Source organism: Barbatula barbatula, assembly GCF_947034865.1.
Source record: "Barbatula barbatula genome assembly, chromosome: 19".
Taxonomy (NCBI): Eukaryota; Metazoa; Chordata; class Actinopteri; order Cypriniformes; family Nemacheilidae; genus Barbatula; species Barbatula barbatula.
In genome coordinates, this window is record NC_136782.1 from 16,486,201 (window position 1) to 16,502,672 (window position 16,472).

General features: G+C 39.2%; 1 protein-coding gene across 2 annotated transcripts in view; it reads right to left on the bottom strand.

The window, feature by feature from the left end:
- Positions 1–11,780, bottom strand: part of ksr1b (kinase suppressor of ras 1b) — a 33,477-nt gene extending 21,697 nt beyond the window's left edge. Inside the window, exons 1-2 of one of the 2 annotated variants that reach the window (XM_079482059.1) lie at positions 11,375–11,780; positions 1,046–1,186 (exon numbers count right to left, since the gene is read on the bottom strand). In XM_079482059.1, coding sequence (XP_079338185.1) covers positions 1,046–1,186; positions 11,375–11,602 — 369 coding nt within the window. In that variant the 5' untranslated portion in view covers positions 11,603–11,780. The remainder of the gene's footprint in view (positions 1–1,045; positions 1,187–11,374) is intronic. The other variant, XM_079482061.1, reaches the window with a different exon arrangement.
- Between the last annotated feature and the right edge of the window lie 4,692 nt (positions 11,781–16,472).

Below are 16,472 nucleotides of genomic sequence, written 5' to 3' on the forward strand. Positions count from 1 at the left end.
GAGTTGGATCAGGTGTGTGGATCCACAGAGTGCCAAAGCACTGAGCTTGAAAATCCTCTTTCCACTCCGGTCCAAACCACCAAATAAAAATGTTTCTTTCTTTCATCAAGCATTCATTAAGTAGAAGATTTCGAATGCGTCTAGTTTGACTTAAAACAATGGGCAAACTATTTTGCAAGTACGGAATTGCTAAATAGTATTTCTAGGCAGAGATATACAAGCAAACAATTGTTTTGCTTATTAAAGGGGTCATATGACATGGCTTAAACGAATATTATTGTTCATTTTAGATGTAATGCAATTGATATACACGATTTACGGTTAAAGAAATGTTGTATTTTCCACACACCGTGCATGTATGTAGCTCCTCTTTGCCCCACCTCTCTGAAACGCACAGATTTATTATCCAGCTCATCGCTCTGAAAAGCGAGGTGTGCCATGATTGACCAGTTAACCAATGCGTAGTGATTGGTCGAATACTGCAACAGGTGACAGAAATGTATCGCCTCTTACAATATTTGTAACATCAGGTTCCAAAGCAGGAAAGCCCACCTTACTTGCGTTTTCATTTGGGCGGTCTAAGTCAAATCATACCACGAACTGACGTAGATTTGTGGGGTTGTGGTTACATGAGGCGTTTCAGGCAGGTCTGGGTGAGCATTCGCTTTTAGATAAAATGCATCTTTTGATCCGACACTTTCATTTTTGCAACTTTTACTTGTCTAATACACGCATGAGCAACTTATAACACACCAAAAACACAGAAACACACGTATTCGCGCCATAGGACCTCTTTAACGTACTATGACCTTAATAACTTCAATAATAAACATCAGCGATCATAACCATGTGTTTTACAATCATTCTGTCACCTTAAAAGAAGAGTTTTTTTTTTTAAATGTACCTGTCTGTTTTTGAAAAGAAACTCTTCAAATATTAACAAAACTCAGATGTTAAATGATGTATAGCATTATGAGGGACAAGACAGCTCAAGTTAAAGGCGATAAAGAAGCAAATACATTCAGTGCAAATGCATACACAGTACCCCTATGAGGTCTGGCCTGAGGTTGATGGTATAGAGCCAGTCTTTGAGGTGCGGGTAAGAGTCCAAGGCCAGCGGTCTGTCACACTCTGGAACTCTGTGCTTCCACTCCAACTGTTTACTGATGTACTTCACCAGCTTCACCTGTAGAGAGCGATCACACATTCAGTTATTACCAAACTTTTGGTTTGTTATCAGAGGGACAAATTGTTTTCATTTCAAATAAAAACAGCTTGAACATCTCAAATAGGTGTTAAAAAGTTAACGAAGAAAGTAAAAGAAAACAATAACAACAAAACACTTTATCACTGTTACACTTTAAGGTTGTATTTGTTTTCATTACCTAACATGTTAGCTAACATGATTATCAATGAGCATTGTAGTTTTTCATCATTTAATTGTCTTTTTTCATGCCAATACATGCCAAGTACAAAACAGGAAAAACATTCATATCACATCAAACATGATACAATAATAATAATAATAAAACATATCTTTAAAAATAACAAACCGTGAAAGGCCTGACACTGCATACTTGTGACAACGACAATGTTTCAAAACTTACGCCAATAAAACAATAGGATTCAAATGTCACGCCATGTGTTTTACAGAACTTCTGAGCACATAAAAAAAGCTTTTCAATGCAAATAGACAGATACCGTATAAGATCTAAGGGGCGATGCTACTAACAAAGGACGGGCAAGCAAAACGAACAGTTTCTCTCAGGTTTCATGTCTGCAAGTGAGCTTTGCATGCAGAATGCAAAGAGGAAATCCCCACGTGTGACTTCATTGTAAAAAGGGGACATGATGAAAATGTGCGTGTGTGGTGTCAGCAACCACAGTGCCAACACTGTAAACACGCCACGCACACACTTATTTCGCCTTAAATACAAGCCAGTTTCATGCATCCGTTTATTTTGTTCCATTACTGGACTGAAAGAGCAAGCCAAATGCATTCAAAGCTTTGAAGACAAAGACCTTTCATAGAGTGCCTCCCTTTGTGGGTCTAGCAGTCCCTCAGCAATAAACAGGGCTGACTATAAATAGACACCGGTTATCATGGTAAGGTCTGGACTATCTCATGGGGGCGTCTGCTCCCCGCGCTACGGTTACCCTGACTGCAGCAGGCCCGATGTGACATCATGGAGCAGGTTAACAGAAACCACCACACACACACACCTGCTTTATAAGGTGCAAGATCAAACGGTTTGTTACAGCCACAGCTGCGAGAGGCCGTTTCAGCCGTTATATCAATGAGAAAATACATTATTATAAGTGCTAAAGTTTATTCACTAAATGACAAAACTTGATGACTAAAACATGCAGTGCTCAAAACATCAGGAAATATCAGGCGGTAAACATTTATTGGTAAACAAAATGCACATTTTGTTCACAACTCAATGCATATTATTGTTTCAGATTTAAATGGATAATTCACCCAAATGTGACATTTCTGTCATTGAATAAATAATCTCATGTCACCTACTGAAAGTGGTTTTGCGTCCATTCAATGGAAGTCAATGGGGTCTCTTCGAAATGTCGTCTTTTGGTTTATGCAGAAGAAAGAAAGTCATACAATGGCTGACGTGACACTTTTCAGATAAACTTCCTTTTTGAATCTTAATTATTAAGTTCCTTAACTTTTTTAAGTTTTCCAGTTATCTTTAAAGGATATATTTTAAGTTTATACTTCTGGCAAATTGGATGTTTTATTAGCAGACACAGTAAATAATAGTACATTTCAAAACACATTCCCTGACAATATGACATAATATCCTGTGCAGACCAGATTTTAGGTCTTAAATAGACAAAATATACAAAAAATGAACATGCACAGTACACAGACATATATTATGTAAACACAAACTTTGAATCTGAATGCGATTGATCGCGATTATTCGTTTGACAGCCCTACTTATGTTTGTTTGCTTGCTTGCGAAAAGGAGAGAAGGAAGAAAATAAATTGATGCTTTAAAAAACCTGAACAAGAAAAGTTCCCAAGACAGTAAAACACATCATTTCCATATGATTTCACAGAATGACAAGCACTCTAGAAGAGATACTCTGTTGACTAAAAGAGCCGTGGTAGGTCACTGTGGCAAATAATCCTGCTACTGTATCCCAGCAACCAGCCACCTGTGCCGTAGATTATCTCCTGCCATTTCTATCAAAATATAAGGTCACTGCACAAGAGCGCAGCTGCAATATTACAACACCATCCAAGCCCGTAGTTCAACCGAGTGTGAGACAAGACTGCAAGTTTAATACCTCTCCAATCAAGTCATTTAAACATTATCTTCGCCTCGCCCAGACAAAACCACACTTCTCAGAGATAGCGTGGTCTTCAAAAGAGGACAGGAGCAGCATATCATTAATGTTTCAGCAGCTCTATAGCAGTCTGAGAAGGTCCGCTGGCTCATTTCAACATGTTCTATCTGAGAATGCCCCTGAGATGATTTGATGCATCGGCCGGCCGCGTGCGAACCTCAAAAACAACAGAGTGTTACCTTGCACCAGACGCAGCCCGGCACAACATGCTGTATTCAATGACTATCTCTTCTCTCATCTGCCGTCTCTGTTACACTTCTCAAGGGGTTGGAGTATGGGGCAGGGGACCGGTATTCATCCCCACCTGTTTAACTAAAGTGCCTGGTTAGAAGAATCTTTTGAAAGCATTTGAGGCTCGCAAGAGAGGCTCGTACATGCAAAATGAGCCACCTACTTCATTATAGATAGAGAGATAAAAACTGTACAAGGTTTAGTTACAATTACAATTTCGTGGAGGAAAGCCAATATAATATACAGAACTATGTCTACAGATCAGGGCCGGATTAGGACTTTGATGTGCCCTGGTCACGGACATTTCAAAGGCCCCCTGGCATCACATAATATTTTTTACGAGAACAGTGTTGCACCTATGCCCAAATACACAAGACTGAGGAGTGGTTTACACAAAATCCATATTTGCATCTAAAAATGCATGAAACGGTGCTCGGCAATGATTAAAAAAAAAACAGTGCAAACTACAAGGATCTCGTGGCACTCTTTTGATAACAGAAATTGCCAAATGCCAAGTTGCCATTGTAAACAAAAGCGAACGACACTTGTCCCGCCTTTGGGGTCTTCTGACTAATCAACTGCTGTGGAACTGACATTGATGAGCTGTGCTGTGTGTAAAAATTTTAATTATTTCAACTTGACAAAGCGTTTTAAAACCATGGCGCTTATGTGAAAGACGCCGCAAACAGTGCGAGACGCAGGAGTAACAGTTAAACACGTCCGTCTAAAGCGTGTTTACATAGAAAAACAATAAGAAAGCAGTTCAGCAGAATAGACACGTATTCGCTGTAAAATGCACCAAAAAAAAACAACAAATTGGTTAATTCATATTTCGCAGTACTCGTCACCTAAAAAAAGCTTCTGACCTCTTCAACACACATTACGTGGGAATAGGCTTATTCCTTGCATAATATAGATTTCTGCATTGAGAAGACGAGCATTTAACAGTTCATGCATTACCAATGAAGCAACATCAATCACCAAAGCATTTAACGTTTTCTTAATAATGAAGTATGTCTTTGACCCATTTCTGTGGTTTAAAACTCATTTTGGTTCTACAGTCTTCTACACATGACTTCTGCACGCTTATATTACACAGTGTTTTTAACTCACCTCTAGATGTCCCTCTCAACAGCGCGGCAATGCATTAGGATTATTTATTTGATGTACTTGCTACGGTTAATACTTCACAACTGCAAAAAAGACTACCTTTATTCCACAGTATAGAGCGCTACTTTATTGAGAAAATAAAGGAAATATGTACACACATAAAATTTGCCAGGGCCCCCTGCTGGTCTAGTGCCCAGTAGGCGAATGCGTTAATCCGCCCCTTGCTTCAGATGTTGTGTATAAAGACCTTACGTAATGAAGTGTATTTTTATTACTACAGAATTAACTATTTCTATCTAGATACCAGGGGTTGCACGAACTAGTAGACATAAATGCTCGGGCTAGATGCCGACTAGTCCCGGGTCATGTGATTTTGACACAGCACCTTTAAGAAGAGATTGACTGTTTCAAGACAGCTGCGCCTGGGACGGATGGCATTTATACCCGCTTCAGCGGGATTCTGTAACACTATGAGTAGCATCTGCCTGCAAACCCAGAGGCCTTTCTAGGACCTAGGTTTTAGTCAACAAAGGAAAACGACAACTGCATCTGCGTGTTTTCTGAAGTAAGGGCCAAAGGAAGAATGTGAATAAGTTATTTTCGTTTAACCTTAAAAACTATTGAAAAAAATAGATTTTTACTTTTAATAATTGACCGTTAAAATACCACGTGCTAGATTTTGTCAGTCTGTGTAGTCTATATGAAGTGATTTCAAGGATAGAGCTCAGTGCAGGAAATAGTATATAGAGATTAATAAATTACAAAAGATACAAAAAAATTGGTCAAGTACTAAGCTTCGGCCTTAGTGGTCACTAAGATCTTTTAAATATGAAATTTAAAATGAGAGAGTTGAACACATTCAACTGAATGTTCATAATTTCATTCTCTTCTTTCTCTTTCTCGCTTCTCCTAGGAATCAATGAAAACGTCATCAATGAAGTTGGTTAATTTAATGAAGTTGGTCATTAATAAAGTGGTGCATGAATGTAGTTTATGTAAATGAGTGTTCAACTGTTAATTTGATCTTATATAAAATATACACAATCTTAAACCCAGCCCGAATGTGTCTTAACTCTGTCCTTGAAATGTGGTTAATATAGTAACAAACTATACCATGATTTATTGTTTATTTTACTTATTTATTGTGTTATTATATTATGATAGTTATGCGAATTACTCAACATTAAGCTGTTAGCAATAAGGTTTAATTGCGGATTTCCGAAGTCCTAAAAGTCTGGAATTGCGACCTCCGGTATTGCAGTCGGGTAATATTGCACACATTCTTCCAAACCCGGGTGCCCAACCGCGAACTGTACCCGAGTCTGCTTAAAAAGGGAGGTCTGGGGTGCGGTTCATGTGAACCCCAGTACGATTCGCTGCTGATACAGACGTGCTCCAAGCAGAGAGCTGTATATCTACTTTCTGTTCGCCTTCAGCATCCTTAAGAGCATTTGCAGTACGTTCAAAAGACAGAAGAAAGTGCCGTGTCGTCGGTGCTAGCGACAGGGTAAACAGCTGCAGGCTTGATGACCCGTGGTTCGGTCCAGCGGGGGCAGGGGGAGCAAGCAAACTAAGGTTCGGACCAGGCAAACAAACTAAATGTGAAACCAACCTTGGATGAACAAAGCCTTACTCAAAAATAATTTTGATTTATATAAAATGAATCAATTAGTACAGACTTAAACTCGATTACCGCAGCATAAAAAGTGTCACAGTTGTAGCAGATGATGTAACCATAGACTGCGGTGGAGTGATCCTATTACACACTGTGTTACCAATACAAGTAAACCCGCTTCTATTGTTTCTGTCAACAAAGGCATATGGGATAATCCAGGTGAGGAGGGTCAGATAGGAATAAAACACTAGACACAGGTCACAAAAAACAATTATTAAAAAAAAAATCAAATATGGTTGCTGCAAAACTAAGAGCAAGCGTAAATAACACAAGGCAAAGACAAAACACAGCGAATAAAGTGCATGGAACAAAAACCATGAGAAAAAACAACAACAAGACAAAACTGCTGTGAAGCCGCATTGGGGATTTCCTGATATCAACCAACACTTGTGCGCTGCGAGGTCTACGCTCCATCGCATCTAATGGGCCTCATGGTAATGCGTTAACTTTCCATCCACAGAAGCGAAGTGCAAATGAGCCTTAAAAAGCCTTTGATGAGCACTCACGCTGTTGAGCAAAGACTCGCATTTCCCAGAAACCCAAACTAAGATGGTTAGGAGCCGTTTGTTTTCCCCTGATCTCTTCACTCGATTAGGATATTAGACGTCGATCGATTATGCGGAAAGGCTTCAACCAGGAAATTTTGCTACTTGGAATTGCCATTGCTTTTACAAAGAAGCTGAGTTTGTGTCATCAACAGGTTTTATGAGCAGTGTGGCAATGAATCACCGATCCACAGCAGATTTAATGATCGTGAAATTAGTAATAGGCAACCGAGCAAGAAGAGGAAATTGGGTTACAGAGCAACCCTCCAGGTTTCAAATTGGTTAAATAGGCCACAGGATCCATAAAGATAAAAACCCACGAGAGTTTGAGATGCATACATAGGGTGTCGCGTTAAACATAACCTGCAGTGGCCTTTTTCCGTCAGGTCTTCCGATGGGGAAGACCCTTCAAACGTAACATCACTGTTGCAGTCAGGGGCAACTCCAAATACCAAGTGGCACAAACATGTCACTCTCTTTACTCTCTTAACTGTGTTATCGCAGAGCACAGATTTAAATAACCGCCTTATGACTCAAGACAAAAATAAGTTAGTCTAGGGACCTCCTCACCAGACTGAAGGTTCTCAGACTACAGATGAACAGATAATTTTTTTCTGAGAAATATGCGACAAGGGCGTAAATCTGAAATGTGCATCATCATCAGACGGCCTGATGATCGGTTAGGCATCTATGGTCTGTCAAGACACTATGCATCTATGGTCTGACTTTTTTTGTTAGACCAGATATGCCGGTTTACAGGTGATTCTAAAATACACAGTTTTCTTACGGTTACATTTATTTTTGCCTACACAATGAAAACTCCAGACACAGAATGTATGTAGTTAGATCTGTAGTAGTCCTGTAAAGGACATCTAGTGCTGGGTGGGATCGAACTCAAGAGTTTTAAGTGATAGTTCAATTCTGTCATCATATACCATCTTGTCATTTTAAACATGAATGTTGGTAACGGAACAATGGCGGCCGGTACCCATTCACTTCTATTGTATAGACACACAAAAAAAAATAGTTTTGGTTACCGACATTCTTCAAAATATCTTCTAGATTTCTGCAGAAAATAGAAAAACATACATGTTTGAAATAACATAAGGGTAAGTGGACTAAATGATGACTGAATTTTCATTTTTTGGAAGTTTATGCTTGTGTCTTATGCATCTCAAACATTGGGTAATACTGCAGCACTCCAAATTTACACGCTTTAAATTTCCATTAAATCACCATTCTTGGCTGTTAGGATGAATATGTTGTGCTTAAGAATATCTATAAACCAGTGTGGCATATTTTAGTGTAAAACATCCCAGAATGTTTTGTGTGTTCATACGATGAAAGTGAATGGGGGCCAGTGTTGTTTGGTTACCAACATTCTCCAAAAAAGGTTTTGTTTCTGCAGAAGAAAAAGACATACAGGTTTGAATTGACATGACGATGAGTAATTAATAAATAAAGAACTCATGTAAGGGTAAGCATTCATATACAGTGATTTGCAAATACAGCGTGACCAAAGGTCATTAATTGGCAATGAAAGTCCAACAGGAGTGCAGACTACAACCAGACTACAGCCACCAACCTGCAAGCAGCTATCAGTCTTGACAACTGCATCCAGACAGAAACAGAACACTCTCTAGTTGTTATAGTAATTGTGTAACTTGTGTTTGTAGGACATCTGCTAGAGGCCAGCTCTGCATCTGTTCCCCTGTCTAGATCAAACAAGAACTTAAGAATCTTCTTTTGTTCCACCAGCCAGACAGATAAAGGAGATGTCATAATGCAAACCGCCTGTCTTCTCCAATATCCACAAACACACGCGGTCTACACACTTTATTCAGAGCACCTGATGTAACTCTACCCCGATGCAATACGGCCCGCCGCTTGCAAGCTTATTGTTGAAGCCAGGAGAGGCTGAAACGCATTGCCTGGACTTTCCACCACCTTTGTTCTACGAGCCTTTGATGGATGTCCTCCGTCTATACAAAATGCTTAGCGGAGTTGCCGCATTACAGGATTGTATCACGCGGGTTCAGATTCAGTTTCTCAATCCGTCTCCAATCTAGCTCACCAATCACAAGTTGTCTGATTATTTTTGTTTGCCAGACAGCTCCCATGCGTATGTGAACGGCTAATTATAGCACCAGTCACAATAGCACATCACCAGACGAGCCACTAACCAGAAATTCTCAGCTGCCCACCGCAATCACTCTCCATGGGAGCGGGAGACAGACGGCTTTCCACAGGAATTAAATGAGATTCATTGACAGTGATCGAAACAATTCAGAATCATCTCTCTATGCCTTGTCTTGAGATCTGCGAAAATAATGTTTACAAAGGATAACAAAGTGTGACCAGAGACAGCAAATTACAAATTTGCATTAGCCTGTCAATGGTTACATCAGTGTGTAAATGCTATTATGATTATCACAACAACACTACCCAACCCATGGAAGGCCATGGATGAAAAACGCCGAGGTTCACTGTGTTATGTTAAAGGACCACAATGGGAGCTGGAAAGGAATTCCGCACCACAGCCAGGATGAGCCGGTTCCCAGTCTCCACCCTGCTGACAAGAGTCAAGACCGCTTCGTAAGGCATAAAAGCGATTACATAACTACACGTTGAGAGCACAGCTGAGGCACTCCTCAAAAATAACAAGACGACAGCGTATGAGGAAACGGTGAGGAAACACAAAGCAACAATCGTTAACTGACAAGATCGGAAGGTTGAGCAAAAAGCGAGTCTTCTTTTGTCATGGACTATCCTAAACCATCTAGTTCTTTGAGGAAGCTGTCCATTGAAATCACGAATCGACTTTGACTTCTGCAGGTGTGTCATGAAAAAGTAACCTCACCTGTTGGACCGCTGTGTACATTTTGTTTAATTCTGTGAACTACTAACAATACTCCTCACAAATCTTTTATAAAAATGCTGTTTATATTTGCATTGATTTGCAGAAAATGAAATGAAAATAACAAAAAAGACGCTCCGTTTTTTCTCCGACCTCTAACACTGCAAAGGAAATAATTCATATTCACTTTTAAAGAATACAACAGTAAAATTTGTACATGCATTTAGGAAAAGTTCGAAGTGATTTTCTCGAGTTATTATATCAAAGTTATCATGTGTCTTGCTTTGCCGTCAGTCTTTCACATTGCTGTTGGATGACTTTGTCACTCCTGAGATTTGATTTAGTTGAATTTCAACAGACACTGGACTTGAATGCCAACATCAATACGTCTAAAAATACTGATTCAAGTCAAATCCGGAATGGTCTCTTAATTTGCACGATGATCCACCCCTTTGATTTACAGAAGATTTTTATTCGGTACATACAGTATTTATTTCATTTTTGTTGACCAAATTAGCATTTTTGTTTATTGCTTCTAACTGCAGTTCACTTTGTGGCCCGGGGCCACTGCATCTTATTCCATGTCACATATTTTAGGCCGTGGTTTCAGAGAAACGGTATTTCATTCCTCTGGCACTCGGTTGATAATGAGAGACAAAAAACTTGACATGTCCTGACACGAGCGAGTGCTATTTCTGACATTAATCGTGAGAAATACACAAAGCCTATCCTAAAATGATATTGAGAAAACAGAACAGCATCTCCTCCCGTTCCTAAACAAGCGACATTGCCATGGTTACAATTACCTGTGTCTGTGGACACCAGCATCAAACCGTCCAAGCCGGATACTCTCAAGATGATTTAAAATAAAGCATCTGCATTATCACGGATTTCTACGATTAAACTCTAGGGTATTTATTGATTCGAAGAAACTTGATTAAGCTCATCTTCCCATAAAACCCGGTTCGGTTCATAAATCCTACAATAAAGCAAATAATGACTCGACCAGATTGAGATTTCACTTCATTTCTGTGGGAGGGGTTAACAAGTGTTTCAAAATACCTGTCTGGTTAAAAATAGCACAAACACTCCTGTGACATATGTCTCTCTTGTTTGCAAAGCTAGACTGAGATAACAGGCTGTTTCACAGTGGACACGTAGCTTCGAAACCAGCTATACATACGACTTTTACGGTTTACTTTTCTGCAACTGACGGTTGAATATTGCTCAATGCTAAATTATTAAATGTATTTGTATGTTAGTTTAAACTCCAAAATATCAGATGTCGCCTTTAAGACTATATGACCATATTTTAATGCACACTGTACAACCTATTTACATTAGGAGGGGGCATGCAGATGCACCCTTAGATAGTCACTTCAAGAACCAGGAAGTAAGAGGGGGTTTCCATGACCCTATTATTTAAAATATACAAGTCAACGCGTAAAGAACGGGGCAGTGCAATATGATATTAATAATATCTTATTAAAAAATACAGTAAAACACCAAGCGTCCGCGTTCATTGCAAACATCGTATTTCCCAGTTATGAAGTTTCCAAAGTTTTGCACCTGATTGTGCGTTACCTCTAAAGCGCGTATCTCATGTTGAGTCAGGTCGTTGGATGCCGCGCACTTGGTCCGGAGCCCTTCCAGACTGGAGATGGAGATCTCGATCAGGTTCTGGATCAGTTCGCACTGGTGAAGCATGTCCATTGCTGCGTCCAAACGCTCCTCATCACTCGTGACAATGTTTCCATCTTTGCCGGGGACGCTAGGATCCATTACTCGGCATTGACACGGCTCGCGGGGCATGGACTCTAACCACAACAAACACTAGTCCAAAGACATGTCTGCAGACGCATATGGACTAAACGGAGGTGCCGCTCCTACTCGTGTTAGTTCAGATAGCGCGCATACTCCTTCGACAACGTGAACTGGTTTGACAGCCAGAGGGAGCGCGTTGTCAGCTTGTTCCGCCTCAATCGTGGTCTCTCTCTCTCTCTCTCTCTCTCTCTCTCTCTCTCTCTCTCTCTCTCTCTCTCGCGCGCGCTCTCTCTCTCTCTCTCTCTCTCTCTCTCTCTGTCTATATATATATATATATGCGCATCGGAGCGTTGGAGAATGATTTCCGTCATGGGTTTTGTTTCTTTATTTTTCCTGATGAGAGAAACGTACCCTTAGTTTTGGTGAATATATCCCAAGTGTATGCGCGTTGGCACTTTTAAAAGTTAGATTAAAGTCTTAACGAAAATAAATGTTCAATAATACATCATTTTACAACACTTCGTATCGGAAGTTGTTTAGTTCTTCAAATCTTTTGTGCTACTCTCTCGCGTGTACTCAGAGATACAATGTTTCCATTATGTCATGCAATTTGTGGAAGGCCCGGGACGTAAAACGTGCGTGCGTAACTGGTCCTCGGATAAAAAGTGCGTTGGGGTTTATATATATATATATATGTTTCGGTACAGTAAAGCTCACAGTAGCCGAGCTGCAGGCTCACACTTTCCCATGGGAAAATGTCCTCTTCTCCAAGTTTGCCAAGAGGGCAGCAAAGGAGACATAATCTCCACATGGACAGTAATAAAGACTGAAGCCAAAGAAGAGTGTGTGCATTGTGAAGGGTCTTTAAACAGACACTTGCACAGCTAATAATGCACACAATTTATTTTGGTCATCCCCACACAGGCTCTTTAGCAGAACAGGTTAGGCTGAACAGGGAGAACGAGAGAGAGCCTCTGTTAGATATGCTTAAGTTTATCATCATTATCTTTGTACCAGCCAATATATTTCCAAAATGCATTCATTCAAATGCATGCATTCATTCATTTAAATGAAAAATAAACGTTTTTCATTTTTCCAAAGTAATTTGTTTATCACATTCACTAGTTAGGGCGCGTCAATTCAATTTTGAGTAGGAACATAGCGCCCCCTATTGCAATATAATGGAAGGTAACAAACTAACATACCATTCTTTTCCCCAGGCGACTGTGATATTTTATAACTCTACATCTGTTAAGATTTTAGTTGCTTCAGACATTGCACATGACTGTAGAATATGGACACGTCCTGGTGTGGTATAGTGTTTGATGCCACAGAAGGGCAGGAAGTGAATCATAATCACAAAAGAATTTGGTTTACAGGAAGTTGGGACAATCGAAGGAAGGCTGAAAAGTACATAATACATTTATCAGCTTCGCTTACTAGAAGGATCTTTGAAACTTTATAAATATAAAGTATAGAAAATGTGCTTTATAGGGTTCTTCGATGACAAAAAAGAAACCTTTTGGTTCCATAAAGACTCTTACGTCCGAAGAACCTTTCTGTTTCAAAAAATGGCATCACTATGAAAAACCTTTATTTTTAAGAGTGTATGGCATTCTTTCAGTGAATTCCTGGTAAAAATTTTGTCAAGCAATTTGACCAATTTATTTCACAGCATTTTATTGCAGCACTACATGAAGATACAATGGTAGTTGATCAGCAGTAGTTTATAAAAAATCGTATCCATCTCTAAAACGCATACTTTGCATGTTGAGCACTATGTACATGAACCATACTGCGTATCATAGCTATGGAGATGACACCCAGATAAACCTAGCTTTATCACCAAATGACTACAGCCACATCGACTCCCTCTGCCAATGGATTGATGAAATTACCCAAAACTTTCTTCACTTAAACAAGGAGAAAACTCAAGTCATTACATTTGGAAACAGAGATGAAGTTCTCAAGGTGAATGCATTTGACTCTAGGGGTCAAACAACTCAAAATCAAGTCAAGAATCTTGGTGTGATTCTGGAGTCAGACCTTAGTTTCAGTACTCACGTTAAAGCCGTAATAAAATCAGCATGCTACCATCTCAAAAACATTGCAAGAATTTGATATTTAGTTTCCAGTCAAGACTTGGAGAGACTAGTTCATGCCTTCATATGGATTATGGTGGATTATTGCAATGGTCTTCTCACCGACCCTCCCAAGAAAACCATTGGACAGCTGCAACTCATACAGAACGCTGCCGCCAGGATTCTCACTAGAACCAGAAAATCTGAGCATATGCATATTACCTCAGATCCCTACACCGGCGTCCAGTTGCTTTTAGGATTGATTTTAAAGTACTGTTACTCATTATGCTCACTAAATATACAGACCACTTAGATCCTTAGGATCAAGTGAGTTAGATATACCAAGGGTTCACTCAAAAAAAGGGGAATCTGCTTTTATGCTGCGCGTAGCTGGAATTGTGGAAACACTGATGAAGTAAAAGAGTTTAAGTATAGATTAAATGTGCAATGCGTCGGTTTGGAGTCTTTGCAAAATTGATATGTAAATGTCATCACAAATTAAATATCATAGGCCTAATGGTTTATTTTATTTTTTCAATGGTGACTAAAGTTAGTATTGACATTTTATGCTGTTCACATTTTTCGATTGTTTATTTTATTCACGAACCCTTATATTGTGTTTGTTTTTAATACATGCAGAAATTTCGTTCACTGTCTAAAATATGCTCCAGAGAGACAATTTATCGCAAGCCTCTCCTCTTGAATATATTTAATCTTTTCAATGTCATAATGCTCAGACAGACAGGAGCCGCTAGATGGCGCTCTCATATTTAACCAACCAACTCAAAAGGCAGATTCAAAGACTATAATTGCCTTTTTACGTTTTTTACTTACACATCGAAAAACGATCAAGTCTAACAAGAGTGTCTAGATTAAATGACATCGTATAAATAATGTAAACGCGTTGAATACCTTATTACCGCCTGTTTAAAGTTAAGATCTTAATTTGAAATACACACGCAGCTAAGAGGGGACTCTAGTAGTCTACTGTTGTTTTTGTCAAAGCTTTTTTCGCATTGGACATGCTGGTTTTGGCCTCATCACCGGATGCAGTCGTGTCCTCTTTAAACATTTAAACCCAACCGGCTCGCATTCACATAAAGAAGCCATGTTGACAAGTTTTAGTAGACCTAAGTAAGGCAAAATCCACAAGCCATAGTACCTTCTCAACCCTGTAAATGGCAATATTGAGTCTCAAAAAAATAAACTACTACAAAAGAAATTGGTGCCATGCACAATGTAATGTGTTATAAGTCATTCCAAATGTACAATTTACATTTGGTAGCCTATTATGGATGAGCAAATAATCTTATTTTATTATGAATAAACAAAGAAACCTTACCTTCAGCAGTTTATGATATCTTATTTGAAACAAATGTTAACAAGTCAACAACACTCTTTGTTAACACTGCACCAGTTTTTTCAAAGTATTTTCTAAATAACGCACGAGAATAAACTAAAAACACATTAGCAGTCTGAATGCACAAAACAGATTTACTTTCATGTTTAATATATACGTCGCAAAAAGAAGCAAAGTAAGTAGCTTTAAATGACACAAGCGCATTCTATTACAATGGGATTTAATCTGTAGGGGAAGTTACTTTACCCTGCGGTGACGTAGTTTCCGACTCTGGAGAAAAAGGCTTATTGTTTTTCCAGAAATGTAAATTTATTAAAAAATATATTTAAAAAGTATTCACCATGAAAAGTTGCTTTTAAAACAGTATGAAATGTGACAGGGGTCTTTATTGATCCTATATCCTATTGCTTTGATTGATTTCCTTATTTGTAAGTCGCTTTGGAGAAAAGCGTTTGCTAAATGACTAAATGTAAATGTATTCTTAATTTTAGTGATGACCTAATCGCCATTACGTCTCTTATATAGGACGTACACAAATAATTTGGCTGCTGCAGCGCAATAATTTAAGTCTCCTTTTGTAGCCCAATATAATTGATCATGAGGACAAATAACCAGGCCATCAGTTGGGAAAATATACCTAACAAGCTTCTTGGATGATGAACAAGTATTGATAGGCTTTTCAAAGTAAATATTTTAAATGTACTTGTACTGTCATGAGGTCATAGAGAGAGGGGCAGAACCACAGGCTGTCTGATTGATTTATAACAATGTCAGGGTTTCAAAAAGAGGAGGACTCAGAATGTAGAGAAACTCAAAGTTCATTGAATAAAGTCACAATAATTCTGTACTGCAAACTGGAAACCAGGGAATAGAGCAAGCAGAGAGGAGCCTGGAAGTTTGCCTCCCCAGCCAGGAAGCCAGGGAGAGTTGAGGTCTTGTGATGAGCGGGTAGCGCGAGAATGAACTGATGCCTCCCTGGGGAAACGGTAGAGCCACAGACAGGGAAGTAGCTGGCAATGAGGAGCCAGATAGCAAAAGGGACCTGGGCACGTGGAGGTTAACAAGGAAGTCCAGAGACTGGGGAGAGAAAAACAATGATGAACCTATCCAAGAAAAAGAATCCACTTGAGAGAAAAATAAATTCTAGAAGCTAGGAAAACTAAACAATAACAAATAGACTAGACTAGACTAGCAGGTATAAAAGCACAAGACAATCTGGCACAGGACGGAGAACACAGGGGAAGATAAAGGGAAAATAAGAGAACACCTCTTGTATGACATATCACTTATTGCTCCCTGAATTATTTGCAAGTCGCTATATGGATAAAAGCGTCTGCTAAATGACAATGTAAATGTACATTTCTCTTATATAACTGTTTGGCGGAGTTGGTAGGATACCCATGAGTCCTTGTGCTCATTTTGCCCTTTGGTTAGTAGGCTAATAGCAATCCAGCTCATATATGACAGAGGCACACAT